Source organism: Eublepharis macularius, chromosome 1 (genome assembly GCF_028583425.1).
Source record: "Eublepharis macularius isolate TG4126 chromosome 1, MPM_Emac_v1.0, whole genome shotgun sequence".
Taxonomy (NCBI): Eukaryota; Metazoa; Chordata; class Lepidosauria; order Squamata; family Eublepharidae; genus Eublepharis; species Eublepharis macularius.
In genome coordinates, this window is record NC_072790.1 from 29,978,364 (window position 1) to 29,994,303 (window position 15,940).

Consider the following 15,940-nt stretch of genomic DNA (forward strand, 5'->3'; position numbering starts at 1 on the left):
CACACACACAAACAGTTTAAATTTATTGTATGACAATCTGGTAGTGCTAGCTCTACTTTAGTACACAGTTTTAAAAGAAGCTTTCAGTCACTTACCTGGAAGACCTGGAAGACCTGACTGTCCTTTGGGACCTGGAACACCAGGGACACCTGGAAGTCCTAAAGAACCTTTTTCACCTGTCTCCCCAGGTTGACCTGGAAAACCTGGCTTTCCATGTTCTCCCTGAGGGGTAGAAGAAGCAACAGTAAAACAATAGTAAAAACTGTTTAAAAAGTAAAAAAAACCAGTAAAAACAGTTAAAAATGGGAAGCAGAGAGTGCTTTAAATATCAACAGTTGGGTTTTTGACAATTGGAGGTAGGGTTGCTAGGCCTCTCAACCAGTGGGAGACCAGGGGTGTCTGTGACATGGGGGCAGCCATTGGTGATGGTGGCCATTGGTGATGGTGTAATGTCACTTCTGGGAAAACCAGGAAGTGACATCATATCTCTCTGGGAATGATTAGATTCCTAGATAGTCTATGGTTTTACCAGAGATTCCAACAATTTCTAGACAGGTTTGGTCAAGAAGTGACATTACTCCGTGACCAATATCATTTTAAATTTGTTTATTCCCACTGACCACTGTCGTACTGTTGGGCAATGCCAGCTGTGGGCGAGAAAACTGCCTCCAGTGGTTATATGGTAGCCCTAGTTGGAGTAGGAAGATAAGAGACGAAAGTCTGGTGAACAGTTTAGCCTATCCAGAGAATTATTTTAGGGATCAGGTTTTTCATTAAAACCCTTTATGCTGTATGGAAACTGAGAAGGTTACTGAAGTAGAGCTGAGACCTGGGAATTAGTTATACCAGTTTCATCCAGAGTAACTACCCTCATGTATGGTTTAAAAATGAAATCCCATATCTTCCTGTTACCCGTCAATATTTCCCTCGATTTGAGCTATAACAAATACATTTTGGTTTTGTTCGCTTTTTCAGAGACGAAAAACCATCTTGTCTCTGTCCATATACCACCTAACTCTACTTATCAACCGCAGGCTTGGGTGGGTTTTTCAAGCAAGCCAGAATTTTATCCTCAAACATTATTTCTGCTGGAATCCCCAGTGCGGTGGGGAAAGCAGGAAAGTGAGGGGCGGGGAGATCTGGCAAGGTGATTTTGAAAGGGAGTCACCCCAGGAAAATATCGCAATACATAATTCTAGAATGGCATATTTATAACATTCCCCACTCTGCTCTTTTCTCTCTAATGTCCAACCTACAACATGCTTAGGACCGAAATATTCATTACCACATACAGCTGTGTGCAAAGTTAGCTACAAAGCAACTGGCAAAAAAGAAACAGCATGCACGCGTGGGGGCTAATTTTAATAATAAACAGGGCTTTTTTTCTGGGAAAAGGGGTGGTGGAACTCAGGACCACACAATGACGTCGCTTTGGGTCAGCTGGAACAAGGGGGGAGTTTTCGCCCATGGCGGAAATGGTCACATGGCCGGTGGCCCCGCCCCCTGATCTCCAGACAGAGGGCAATCTAAACTCCCCTCTGTCTGGAGATCAGGGGGTGCGGCCACCGGCCATGTGACTATTTTCAAGAGATGCTGGAACTCCGTTCCACTGTGTTCCTGCTGAAAAAAAAGCCCTGATAATAAATAATAACATTTGATTTGTATACCACCCTTCAGGACCACTTAACACCTACTCAGAGTGGTTTACAAAATATGTTATTATTAATCCCACAACAATCACCCTGTGAGGTGGGCGGGGCTGAGAGAGCTGTGACTGACCCAAGGTCACCCAGCTGGCTTCAAGCGGAGGAGTGGGGAATCAAATTCCATTCTCCAGATTAGAGTCTCGCCGCTCTTAACCACTATACCCAAACTGGCTCTTATCCTGTCCATCATGTTTCTCCTGAAACTCTCAATCCCATATTTAACTTTAAAGTTCATGGAGGGTAGGGGTGGGAGCAGTTGAGGTAGGGTTTCCAGAGAAACCTGTGAGTAGGGGAAAGTTCTACATCACAAATCATCCCCTTCCAAGGACATTTGGTGGCACAGAAGTATCCCTCTGGCCCTTATGCGTAATGTGTAGATTGGCACTGAGGGTTCTGTGCTGATTTCAGTAGGGTGATGGGTGAGGAGCTCTAAGAGCCAGGGAGAGAGGAGCAGAGACTAGATAGGCAGTGAATGGCACAAAGGGGGTGGTAGGGGCAAGCTCAGGCAGCAAAGGCAATATGAGAGACAGGGAGTGATTCCGCACACATTGGATAATGCACTTCCAATCCTCTTTAGAGATCATTTGGAACAGATTTTTTTGTGTGCGGAACAAATAATCCCCCTCAAACGACTGATAAAGTGCATTGAAAGTACATTATCCAACGTGTGCGGAATCAGCCAGGATCTGGCAGGTAAGAGGGCATGTGCAGTTGCTAGAAGGAGCAGCACAGAGATAAGCAAGACTACCTTTCACATATTGATTAAAAACAGCCCTGCAAATCTTTGGCTGTCAGCCCCTTGTGATAAATACTAAACTGTATTTGAACCCTTTATATCTGCACATATAACAGTATCTCTTATAGCGCTTTTTTAAAAAAATGGCTTAAATCTACACGGGTCTTACCCCCGTTAAATTAGAAATAAATACATTTAGCAGAGGATTTGTCTGTCATTTAGGAGGCTGAGTGTAACCAAACGGAGGCTCGGGGATACCTTTTCACCAGGAGACCCTGGGATGCCAATTCCAGGAAGTCCAGCCTCTCCTTTCTCCCCCTTCAAACCTTTCTGTCCAGGAAATCCTGGTATGCCTGGATCACCCGGAAGACCTTGGACACCCTTTTCTCCCGAGTGCCCTAAGAAAAAAGGTTATATGATATTACATTATACTCTTTGCTACAAATGAATTTTCATCTGACTATTTGGGGCGCTGTCCATTCAACAGACGTTAGGCACCAACAAGGTAGAAAAGTTAATATTACCTGGCAGACCCATTTCTCCCATGGCTCCCTTCGACCCAGGAGGCCCCGATTCGCCAGGGTACCCTGGAGATCCCGGGTCCCCTTTGAGCCCTAAATAGCAAAGGAAGTATTAAACATTGGATTAACTCACACAGCTCACTGAGATGCACTGTGATAAAGCTTATGCTTCTACATGTGTATGTTCTTGGCAACATGATGCATAGAACAGTTGTAGGCTGTGGTAGCTAGATGCTACGCTGGGAAGAAAGCAGTGTCATACCCGGTTGGCCAGGTAAACCAGGATCGCCATCCTTCCCTGGCACGCCCGTTGTGCCAGGCTCTCCTTGAAACCCCTTCTCTCCAATTGCTCCTTGATGACCTGGAAAGCACAACCATTAAAACCTCGTTTAAACTGTAGGTTCATTTCATAGTTCTCTTCCTATCGTATCAGAAGCTATGCTCGACATAATGGTAGGAATCTGTTGGTATGAACAGGAGCTGAAAACTTTGTGAGAGTAAACAAATACTACAGTTTATCATATACCAACATCATAAACCAGAGGGATCAATTGAAAGCACAATTTAAACCTATTCTGTGGATTGGCCTGGAGGGGGTTATTGCGTGGCTGGCCTTGCTTGGTGGCTGAAGTCAGATGTGATGACTTGATTTGGGATTTAATGTTGCCATATAGTGCCTGGCAACCAGCGAGAGTATTGTGGGCAGGGACATGGTAGGGGGGCTCGCAACGCCAGCTTCGGTCATACATCACTTTCGGTAAAAATCTAAAAGTGACATAGGGTAGCTCTAGACAATGTTGGAAACTGTATGGTTTTACCATAGAGTTTCCTGCTATTCCTACAGCTACCTTATGTCACTTCTGGATTTTTAGTCAAAGTGGTGAAGTGCTGCTGGTTATTTTTCTCCTGCCACTGCTCGGAGTAGTGGTGGGCAACAGGAGCTGGGGGCAGGCAGTTCTCCACCCCGACTGGGGGCTTGGTGCCCAATCTGTACGTAAGCATGATGTAGACATGACTCAAACTCAAAAGACGTGATCTGCAAGTTACAGATGCTGTTCATCTTTACAGACCTTTTTCGCCTTGATCTCCCTTTTGCCCTTTCATGGTCTCCATGTCGACGTGATCCATTTTTCCTGGCTCCCCGGGCAAACCCGCTTCACCTTTTTCACCCTTGAAACCTGAGTCACCTCTGGGTCCTGGCAGTCCAGGAAAACCAGATTCACCTGCAAAACACATGAGCACTGAGCAGTAGACACGTCCCACCAGAACGACCACAGATGCTGGGTGGAGGGTAACAGGGGCATTTTCACAATTCTTTGAAAGGCTTGGTCTACAGGCTTGCAAAAACCCATTCAATTCACAATACAATTTTAACTTATTTTAGACTACCTGGTTTTATTTTCCACACTGGATCCAATTTATTTGTACTGGATTCATCGAGCATTGCTCATCCAAGTTACTTGCACTTCCCTTTTCGATATTTTAGGTATTTGTTTTTCAGGACATTTTTCAATAATTCAAAATACTTTTTGGGTGGGGGAGAGAAGTATACCAGATAACCCTGAACTCGTTTACATGGATATATATCCAGAAGGGTACGCAGGAATCCGGCCAAAAGGAGCAAGCAATCGGGCTTGTGGCAGTGTATACATTACAGTCTGCATAGATACAACATAGTGATCTCTACATGGAAGTCCCTGGGTAGGAATTTTGTATTCTGAATCCACCCTTAGAGATAATTTAAAAGAAGATATTCCCGCTCAGTTCACTTCAGGAAACTCATTCTACAGGATTTTCCAGCTACAACCCCTGATCTTCATTCATTACATTTACGGTAAAATAACTGACTGATGTCAGCCAAACCTCCTCCCACCCATAGCTCGAACCTCTTGTGGCCTCTTGTGGTACTTCCATCCATGAATCAGAGAATGTCACCCAGAATATGTGCACCAACTGTCTTTCCAGTGTCTCAGTCCTCGAGGGACACTGAGTTGCGCTTTACATCTTTCTTCGGGATTGATTTTAGTGTCTCAAGCTTCGAGGGAGATGGGACATTGTTTCCGATTTTCCTTTTCCTCCCTTTGAAAATCAGCATGTGGTTCAAGGCACAGTTTGGATTTCAAGCGGAGAACTGCAGCCTGAATGTTTATACCATATTTTACTCTATCTCAGTGTTTAATGTGAGCAAACTCACATACTCTAACAACTGAATGATGAACAGTTGAGTTAAACCAGAGACCTGACTTCACTCAGCCAATTAATCTATCCATACTTCTTACCTTTTTCACCAGGAAGTCCAGGAGATCCTAAAGGGCCAGGAGGACCCTGAATTCCAGGGGTTCCCATAACACCCATTTCTCCTTTGATCCCTGAAACAAAATTGGAAAAATTTTGTGACTAAACTTCGTGCAATTCCATTGGCATCCAACAGTTGGTGTGTCTAACTTCTAATGATGAGCATCACCTAAAACCCACTCGTGTCTAAAGGATATATTTTAAACAATCCATTTGACCATCATTTAGCTTTGCCTTCTTAGGTTCTCTTCCTAGAATAGACATTCATCGTATAAACTGATGTAAGACAGTTTGAGAGAGGAGTTCTACATATATATATCATCTACTATATCTCTCTCAGGATCACTTGGAAAAAAAGGTCCGCAAACTATATAAATCTTCTATTGGACCAATGGGACAAATACCAAGACCAAATTTCAACAACAAGAAGAGACCTAATAGCCACCTTACTCTAGTAGCTGCGAAGAGTGCAATAGCTACCTTTTGGAAATCTAAGTCTACACCCTCAATTGATAACTGGCACAAAAAAATCTGGGACCATTACATATCAGAAAAGCTGTATGATAAAATTCACCAAATAGAAAAATTTCCAAGAACAACCACCTTAATTGAGAAATGGTTTCCTTTCTTTGAATACCTCGAAAATAATAGTTCCTTACGTGGTCTTTCATACATATGCAAATATATCAGTAATCTGTCAATTTAATATGTTAGAATTTACAAGTACTTTCTCCATTTATTTGTTCAGATATATGCTCAGATATAACCCACTAAAATTGCTCTAATATGCATTCAATTGTTACTTACTATGACATGTCATGTGTTTATTCATTCTGATGTATGAATTTATTAACGGATTTTAACATTAACTTCTTGTATGAGTGTAAATTCTTGATTGTATATAGTTTAATAGTTTATAGTTATTTTAAAAAGTCCAGGATCACTTGGAAAGACACAATAATGTTAAGCGATTCTAACAAAAATTCTTACTAATCTGTCAACTTCTAATTAATTTGGTAACTTATTTGATAACTTTTCTATTGTTTTGTTATCATGGGTGAGGACAACTAATGGGGTACATACACAATCAGATAGTCCAACTTCCTGCTAAAGCCAGCAGGGCCAGAAAAGTATTTTTTCCCAGTGAAAACTGGGATTGCGTATTCTCATACTGCATTATTTCTGTTCCCTCCTGTGTGTTTAGCTTTACAAAACTCTGCTGTGTTGGTCTGCAAAACAGAAGGTTTTGAACTAGTGATGATCTCTTTCAGTTAAAGAATGTTGCAAATTTTATTCCAGAGTTAGTCTATAGAACCCTGATAGGGAAATTTTTTTAGTAGTACTCTGCTGCCAATTATAAATTTCCCTTCTACCGCTTACCCAAATAATGCCTGATTCCGCACATGTTGGATAATGCAATTTCAATGCACTTTATCAATCGTTTGAGGTGGATTTTTTGTTCTGCACACAAAAAAATCCGTTCCAAATGATCTATGAAGAGGATTGGAAGTGCATTATCCAACGTGTGCGGAATCACTCATAATCCGAGACACCAACCACAGTGATACAGAGACATGTGAGTTTTATTGTTACATAAAACTCAGATGGATGAGGTTCCCTGGGTCTGAGCTACTTTATGCTTACTTTAATGCTAAATTGTTTACAGAACAAAACGAATCAAAAGGTCAAAAAGATTCTTACAAACATCTCTTCAGAATCACGTTTCCCAGCATACATGGCACCATACAAGCTTGAATGACAAGTCAGTCACATCTCACTATAATACAAACACCTCAAATGCTGGAGCCATACTTTTGTTATGAGTTTGAAACACTTCTGAGAAGTAACACTTCCAAGGCTGAAATCTTAGTTACGGAATGAAAACAAAAAAGATGTTTACAGTTGCTGGAAACTCTCTCACTTGTTACGAATTTACGCTGACCCGTAGCTAAATCTCACCAATGAAGCAGAAAGAATTTGCCACTGAGGTAAATTTGTCTTCTGTGTCCATGTCTTGCTTGAATGAATGCTCACACATGATTTTAGAAGAGGGGTCCCTTAAAAAATCCCTTAACAAACCCACACAAACATACCTGCACAATTCAAAATATTCTGTGTAGCTTAGGAAAATCTAATAATGACAACTAAGGTAGGGAAGTCCAGACTAGAGATGGGCACAAACAGAAAAAAACCCCACAAACTTGATGTTCGTTGTTCATTGCCATCCATGAACAGGAACTCACGAACAACCACAAACATGGCCCTGTTCACGAACATGTTCGTGGTTGGCTTTTCGTGGAGGCCAGCAGGCTCTCATCCAGCCATCATCCAAGTCAAGATCCCTACCGCACCACTCCCAGAAACCTTACCTGAGCAGGCAGCAGGAAAGGTACCAATAATAAATAATAGCTTGGCCCAGAGCCTGGCAGCAGCCCTGGAACTTGAAGGGGTAGATCCCTATCCTACCACACACAAAGAAAATTCAAGCTCCAATGCACTCTATCAAAATGCCAACAGCAACTGTCTCTCCACTGTCTGCAAAGTCAGAGCTGGGAACCCCCCTCCCCCCTGTTCTTTGCTCCCTTGTTGTAACAAATTTGGAGCTCCACACTTGAAAGGAGCACCTGCCTATCAAGCTAAATTGGACTTAGACTGGAATTTCCAGGGCAACAGCAGGAGTTCAGACAGAGTTCAGGCAGTCCCTGCCTCCAATTGCCAAGGGAACTGATTGCAGGTGCCAGACTGTCTGGCTTGACGAACAGCAACGAACGAGGCTTGCAACGACCACCTGTTCGTTTAGAATGGGGTCTCATAAACAGCTTGTTTGTGAACAGCAGATTGAGCTGTTCGTGGCTTTTTGTTGTTGTTCGTATTGCTGTTCATGCCCATCTCTAGTCCTGGCATCGGGTCACAGCACAAAGAGGTAGACAAGACCCCCATTGTCCCCCGAAGTCACGTTCCTTTACTGTTCCCAATGAGTGTGTGGGGAGGAAAGGAAGCACAGCCCTGTGTTGAAAGTGAGAGAACCAAAGGGCAAACGCCCGAAGTTTTACTTCCACCCACTGGATCGATTTGCTACCCTCTCCAAACCTGCAAGCCAGACCAAGAGAACCAAGCAGGTACTATGCAGTCCACTCCACATTTCTCTAATTAAAGGTTTTCACATCATTTCAGTGATTCTTGTTCCTCAACTTCTCCCAACCCTTCCCTGCATTTGAAATATGAATTGGAAGAACCCTTGATTGAAATATGGTCACATGGCAATTCTCTCAGTTGTAGAGGCAGACCTCCATTGCAGAGCACATTCCTCTGGGAGGACAGAACGGAGGACAGCATTGCACAACCAGAAGGAACATGTAGGATCCAAACTGAAGCCCACACATTAGACATTTCTTTCCCTGCTTGTCTTGTTTTGCCCGCTGCATCCAATCAAAGTCCCATCGACCAAAGGAATAAAGAATAGTGGCAAGGTAACACTCAGACACTTGTTTTCAGAGGGGTAGCCACACTAGTCTGCTAGAGCAAAACAAAATAAGGCTCCTATGGCACCTTAAAGACTAGCAAATTTATAATAAACGTTCATGGAGTTGCACGGCTGGTTCTTTACTCGCAGATGGCATACATGGGCCAGAAGCAGATTTCTAAAGGTGGGGTCAGAAGACAATGAAATGCACAGAAATCTCATAAGCTGGACTTCTTTCTGTACATTACCTGTGCAGTTGACCTTTCCCCGCTTCTGCGTGCATGTGTGTTTCTGCCGACTTTGTGCATCTCACCAAGTATTCTCTAGCCCAGAAATGCTTCGGCCAAAACAAATCTGTGAGTCTTTAAGGTGCCAAAGGATTCATTTGTATTATCCTTTATAATGCCCTGCCTGGAGAAGTCCCTGAGTGCCCTTCCCTGTTCGCTTCCTAGGGACAAAGTACATGTAAGTCATTCTCAATACATTCAGCAGAAAGGTGACACATATAACGTGTGAATACATAAATCAATGAATTCAAGGCTTACATGAGCCAGGAACAGGGGTGTACACTAATAAAAATTCAGTGTTATTTGGATTCAATATTTGAATACTAGATATAGTTAGTATTCCCAATATGCGGCTCCAAAAATACTGGTATAGTATTCGGATTTTGGTGTGTTTTTTTGGAATTATGAATATATTCAGCTTATTTATTTATTTATAATTTGTATTCCGCCATCCCTGCGAGCGGGCTCAGGGCGAATAACAACATATTAAAAATACAATTAAAAATTCATTATTCCATATGGAGAACTCTTTCCAGAAGGCTGTAAGGGCCATTTTTCAAGCAAACTAGACCAAAATTGCAGGGAGCCTAGTCCTTCCTGTCTATTAAAGACCTCCCCAAGTTTTAATCAAATTGGAACAAAGGTCCAATTGGTTGCCATTGAACAAGCTGCCCCCAGCTACTCTCCATTCTCTATTGGGGGGAGGGATACAAGGCTTTCTCCAGGACACAGGAAGCCTTAGCCAAACATACAACAGCAACCAATGACCAAAAACCTCCCAAATGAAACAAAACCAACATCAAATCAGAGAATCCCATGAGAACTAACATCAAATCAGAGAATCCCATGAGAACCAATGTCAAATCAGAGAATCCCACGAGAACCAAACTGAAGGGACACTGTTACAAGCCCAACAGAACCAGTGTCACTCAAAGATGCCAAGCAGAACCCAGGGACACTGCAAGCCCAACAGATCCAACATCAAGCCACAGAATCACAGCATTCACCCTAGCAAGCCCGTAGCACCATGGCAGCAGCCAGACCTGGCAATGGCATACGGCAAGCAAGCAACACCGACGCAGACCCACACTCAGTAACACTGTTTCTCTCCCCTCTCCTCCTGTTGCCTGAAAAGTCTGGGAAACAACAACAACAACAACATTTTTAATCCGCCCTTCCCACAAGCGGGCTCAGGGCAAGGTACAGCAGTTATAAAAATATAATACAAATATTAAAACAATTCATAAAACCACAGTTCATCATAAATCTGGATTATTTAGGAACATAACTACTGTTTTATCAGAATATACCCGAATAAGCCAGATCTATCCAGATATGCCCAAATAATGCCAAATTTATATTTGGCTTGGAAATACCAAATCGCACACTTCTAGCTAGCAAACTTCTGAAGCTTTATTACTGAAAGTTATTGTGGAGTTTCTTTGATAAAGTTTATTGATTTGCTAAATGTATATTGAATTACAGTTCAAGTGGTTTTATTGTGTCTGATTCTTTGAAAGCTCGTAGTCTATTTTTATTGTTTTTAATGCTCCAGGCATGGAGGCCATGAGAACGGGCAGGCTATACATTCTTAAATCAGTAAAGTAAATCCCTGTTCATTGATAACAGAATTTTGTAGCATCTTTTGGATGGCTTCCTGGCTTCTGTGGGCTTGTGCCCAACCAAGGGTCCATGGTGCCTCTTGACCATGGAGCCAGCCTTAGGGGTCCAGCATGCAGGCTTTAAATCCAAAGAAGCGGTGAGATCACATATCATGTGTATACTCTCTTGTGTTCAATCTGCTCAGGAAGAACCTTGCACTAATCATCTTTTGGGAGATTCAACAGGCAGGGTCAAGAAATCAGCCAGTTCCCAATTCTCAAAAGCCACTGGTTCTTTCCAGGGGTCATTTCATAGAAAAAGAGCTGGAGGAACTCATTAGCATAGCTCATTAGCATATACCACGCCTCCTGCCATCGCTGGAAGTGTGTCACTGGTATAACAGATTTGCATATGCCACACCCCCTGACATCACCTAACCTGGCTGTTTTGGACCCCATCCTGGCCATTCAGGGCCGAAATTGGGCCCAAAATGGCAAAAAGGGGCTGAAAATGGCCCCTGATGAGCAGGAGAGTGATCCACCACCCATCAAAGGCCTGATCCAGGCTGTTTTGGCCCCAATCCTGGCCAAAATGGACCCAAAATGGCTGAAAGTCAGGTGGGTGGGGCCACCTGACATGTGACCTCTTTGGGGAACTGCAGGAACTGCGTTCCTGTGTGTTCCCCCTCGAAATGAACCCTGGTTCTTTCAGGGCATCCAAACAACTCGTTAGCAGAACTGATTCCTTCTATTGACAGAATGCTTACACTTCCCAGGCATGCTCTTCTATGCCATCTTGGATCGTAGCTAAGGGCTCTGCTACTCCATTGCTTTTTGATATGAATGTGCTCTAGAAAGGGGAAGGAAATTAAACAAGGCAGAAGTGTACACCCCTGCCATTTTCTTCCTTCTTAATATTTTCATATATTGCAACAACATAACTGTTTTAATGCATCAGTGAGGTAGTAACATAACATGCTATTGTTCATTAGAAGTCAAAATGAGTACCTGGAAGTCCTGCTTGCCCTTCTCTTCCTTGTGTGCCAGGTAGACCTGGAAGCCCTTGCAAACCTGGCAGCCCAGGTGGTCCCTGGCCACCTTTATCTCCTTTTGGCCCTGGCATATCTAGCCCACGGACACCAGGGTAGCCCTTCTCTCCCTTTATTCCTTGAGATCCTGGAATAATGAGAGAAAGATGTATACAGCAGCTCCGAAAACCGTACATTCAATACAGCTGGTGGTACATGGCACTCTTGCTATTGTGCCTAGGAAAAAATATATCATTTTTGAAGTGCTTTATTTTTAGCACTTTTTAAAAAACCTTCTCCATTTTTGTTCCCCTTTCAACATATAGGTCAGGTTGCTGATTAATGAAAGAAAAGCCCCTATAATGTAACAATTTCATCAGAGGAATCTGTACTTTCAGTGCTATGCAATAATAAAGCAAAGCTATGATTTCCACAAGGGGAGGAGGGGGGTGAAATGGCATGGTATAGCCATTCTCATCAGATCTCATGGCATGGTATAGCCCTGTCTCATCAGATCTCATGGCATGGTATAGCCCTGTCTCATCAGATCTCATGGCATGGTATAGCCCTGTCTCATCAGATCTCCTGGCATGGTATAGCCCTGTTTCATCAGATATCATGGCATGGTATAGCCCTGTTTCATCAGATATCATGGCATGGTATAGCTCGCTCATCAGATATCATGGCATGGTATAGCCCTATCTCATCTGATCTCATGGCATGGTATAGCCCTGTCTCATCAGATCTCATGGCATGGTATAGCCGTCTCATCAGATCTCATGGCATAGTATAGCCCTGTCTCATCAGATTTCATGGCATGGTATAGCTCGATCTCATCAGATCTCACGGCATGGTATAGCCCTGTCTCATCAGATCTCACGGCATGGTATAGCCCTGTCTCATCAGATCTCATGGCATGGTATAGCCCTATCTCATCAGATCTCAGAAGCAGGGTCAGTACTTGGATGGGAGAATATCATGAAAGGCTGGAGTTGCTCTGCACAGAAAGGCCACGGCCAGCCACCTCTGCTGCTCACGTGCTTTGAAAGCCCCTTGCTGGTGTTGCTCTAAGTCAGTTGCAAATTGATGGCATGCCCATACATTCATATGATTCCCTCAAAAAGTGTACCAGCAAGTTTAAATTTCAATTTTTTTACAAGAAGAAATCAAAGTCTTCTAAAAGCAACCTTCCTACAGTTCTGCGCTACGCCCAGATTCACAGCAAATGTTAAGAAATGCAAACAGCCATACCGATGATTAAGAAAAGCTTTTAGTTGCGCAAATTCAAGCAAATGTGCTTGGTTTTAAGGCCGTCAGCCCCATCCATCTTTATTCCAAATGTAAATGAACAGGAGATAAAAAGCAAAAAATTACCAGTTGGTCCTGGAGGCCCAGTTTGCCCTTGTGAACCTGGAGGGCCTGGAGGGCCTATTCCTGGCACACCGGGAGAGCCTTGCAGGCCGGGTGATCCAGCAGGACCAGGGTCACCTAAATGAAAAATCGAACGACATTATCTTTCATTCAGAGTCAATTGATAGCTTCTTGTACAGTCTTCATTCATTCATTCGTTCGTTCGTTCGTTCATTCGTTCGTTCATATTCAATTGACAGCCTGCTTTTTTGCTTCCAGCAGTGCTCTCCTAAGCAGAATTACACCCTTCGGAGGCCACCCTGTTCAGATTGCACTGTCAGTCTTCAAAGTGGCTAACACATACAAAAATGCAGTTCAGTTCAAAATCAAAGCAATAAAACCATCAAATCAAGCATCCTGAAAGAAGGAAATGACATTAGCTCTTTCCCAAGTGCCCTTTCCCCCAGGTGGTCAAATCAATCACAATAGGAAAGTTATCCTCCAGATGTTCAGCGCCACAAAGACGAAACCTAGAATAATTCACAAATCCTACGTGCCCTGATAACATCTTAATTAGATGGTTGCAATGCACTGTATGTCGGGCTGCCCTTGAAAGTTTCAGAAACTTCAATTAATGCAGAATGCTGCAGCCAGGATGTTGGCTGGAGTGGGTCATTAGGCGTATTACTCCATTCCTGGCTTATCTACAATGGCTCCCAATTTCTGGTCTCAGTTCAAAGGTTTGATTCCTTATATGGTTTGGGACAAGCATACCTTAAAGCCTGCCTGCTCCCATCATGGCCGATTCCACACACGTTGGATAATGCACTTCCAATCCTCTTTATAGATCATTTGGAACGGATTTTTTTGTGTGCAGAACAAACGATTGATAAAGTGCATTGAAAGTGCATTATCCAACGTGTGCGGAATCAGCCCATATGAACCTATTTGGCCACTACATTCATTTTGTGAGGTTCTGATTTGGCAGTGCCCACCTTCTGAGGTTAGGCAGATGGCAACCCAAGAAAATACGTTTTCAGCCATAGCACAAAAATCGTTGAACTCCCACCCCAGGTGTATTCCTCTGTCTCCTTCCATCGCTGTGGTCTGCTGGTGGGTGAAAACTTTTTTTGTTTCAAGAGCCATCCCCTTCTCTTTTCTGCCCTGTGTTTTAAGTGCCGTATCTGTGTTTCTACATATATATTTTAGTTTTGGCTTTAATTGGTTTAATGTTGTTTTATAATGTTTTGCTTTTAATTGTTGGCTGCCTTAGTGGCTCTGATTGAACAGGAAGGTGGGATATAAATTTTGCAAATAAATAAGCAAATAAATCATTGGTATAGTTTTATGCTGTTGCCATATGCCATCCTTTATCTGCTGCACTGGAAGGCCCCCTAAAGTCAATACCCTCATAATCGATTGACATTGTCTGCGGGTGCTATGTGCCGTCAAGTCACCTCCGACCTCTGACAACCCTATGAATGAAAGGCCTCGAAAATGTCCTATTGTTCACAGACTTGCTCAGATCTTGCAAACTGGAGGACGTGGCTTCTTTCATTGAGTCAAGCCATATCATTTTAGGTCTTCCTCTTTTCCTACTGCCTTCTACTTTTCCTAGCATTATTGACTTTTCCAGATTATCTTGTCTTCTCATAATGTGACCAAAGTACGACAGCCTCAGTTTTGTAATTTTAGCTTCTAGGGAGAATTCAGGCTTGATTTGATGTAGTACCCACTTATTTGTCTTTTTGGCCATCCAAGGTATCTGCAAAACTCTCCTCCAGCACCACATTTCAAAATGTTTTCTAGTCCCAGAAAAATGTGGGGCTCATCCCAAACAAAATGCAGTTAAGGCCTGCTCTTCATCTCCAGAATAACTGTATCTTTTCAAGGTCCAGAAGTTGCTAACTCTTCACAAATTTTATTTGCCATTCATTCTTCATAATTGTGAAATCCACCTATGCCTCCAACTTCATAAAATGTGGTGCAAGGCAAGTTATCTGACAAGCTGGCTATAAATTTCACCTCATTTGCATTTTTACACAGAGAAAATTAACCATAATACTATTTTAGCCAATCATAATAAAGGAGTTGTGGGGGGAAGGCGGCATGGTATCGTCTGATCTCTTTAAATCTGAGAGCCAAGCTACAAGAGACGAACTACACGAGGAGGAGCACATGAAGGGAGTCGCAATATTAGTCGGGAAGCTGAGTTTTAAGAGATTAGGAGGCTTTGTCAATTTCTCCTCTATACAGAGCCAGAGAGATTGCTGCTCAGAGGGTTTGTTAATTTCCTCTTTGCCTCTGGAAGGCTCCATCAGTTTCACCTCCCCTTCTAAGAGGAGAAGAGGAAATAAACAAATCTTCTGAGCAGAGTTGTCCCTGGCTCTGAAGGGAGGGGAAATTGACAAAACCTTCCAATCTCTTTTAAAACTCAGCTTCCTGGCTAACATTTTGACTCCCTTCACATGCTCCTCCTCGTCTAATTCATCTCTTGTAGTTTAGCTCTCAGAAGCTAAACAGGGTCATTACTTAGCTGGGTGACCACCAAGGGAGATGCTGCAGAGGAAGGTAATGGGCAAACCACCTCTGCTTCTCAGCTGCTTTGACAGCTCCTCGCTGGGGTCTCCATAAGTCAATTGCAACTTGATGGCACATGTGTGCACGCACGTATACACACATGCACATACACACACACACACACACACAACAAAGGAGTTACCTTGGAGACCTGGTTGCCCAGGCACACCTGGGAATCCTTTTTCTCCTGGTAAACCAGGTAGCCCTTGATCCCCTTTTGTTCCAGGAAATCCATCTCGTCCTTTTGGTCCAGGAAATCCTTTCTGACCTGGGAGACCTACTCCAGCATCACCCTTAACATAGGAATAATAAATCACTGTTGATAACAGCAAAGGCAGAAACAGGACCAACCCTCATAACATCAGATGAAAGC

General features: G+C 43.1%; 1 protein-coding gene across 1 annotated transcript in view; it reads right to left on the reverse strand.

Annotated features, from left to right (window-relative positions):
* COL4A1 (collagen type IV alpha 1 chain) overlaps positions 1 to 15,940 on the reverse strand; it is a 185,302-nt gene that overhangs the window by 22,743 nt on the left and 146,619 nt on the right. Inside the window, exons 30-38 of the mRNA XM_054970138.1 lie at positions 15,710 to 15,860; positions 13,012 to 13,125; positions 11,618 to 11,785; positions 5,243 to 5,332; positions 4,034 to 4,186; positions 3,226 to 3,324; positions 2,967 to 3,056; positions 2,701 to 2,840; positions 96 to 222 (exon numbers count right to left, since the gene is read on the reverse strand). Coding sequence (XP_054826113.1) covers positions 96 to 222; positions 2,701 to 2,840; positions 2,967 to 3,056; positions 3,226 to 3,324; positions 4,034 to 4,186; positions 5,243 to 5,332; positions 11,618 to 11,785; positions 13,012 to 13,125; positions 15,710 to 15,860 — 1,132 coding nt within the window. The remainder of the gene's footprint in view (positions 1 to 95; positions 223 to 2,700; positions 2,841 to 2,966; positions 3,057 to 3,225; positions 3,325 to 4,033; positions 4,187 to 5,242; positions 5,333 to 11,617; positions 11,786 to 13,011; positions 13,126 to 15,709; positions 15,861 to 15,940) is intronic.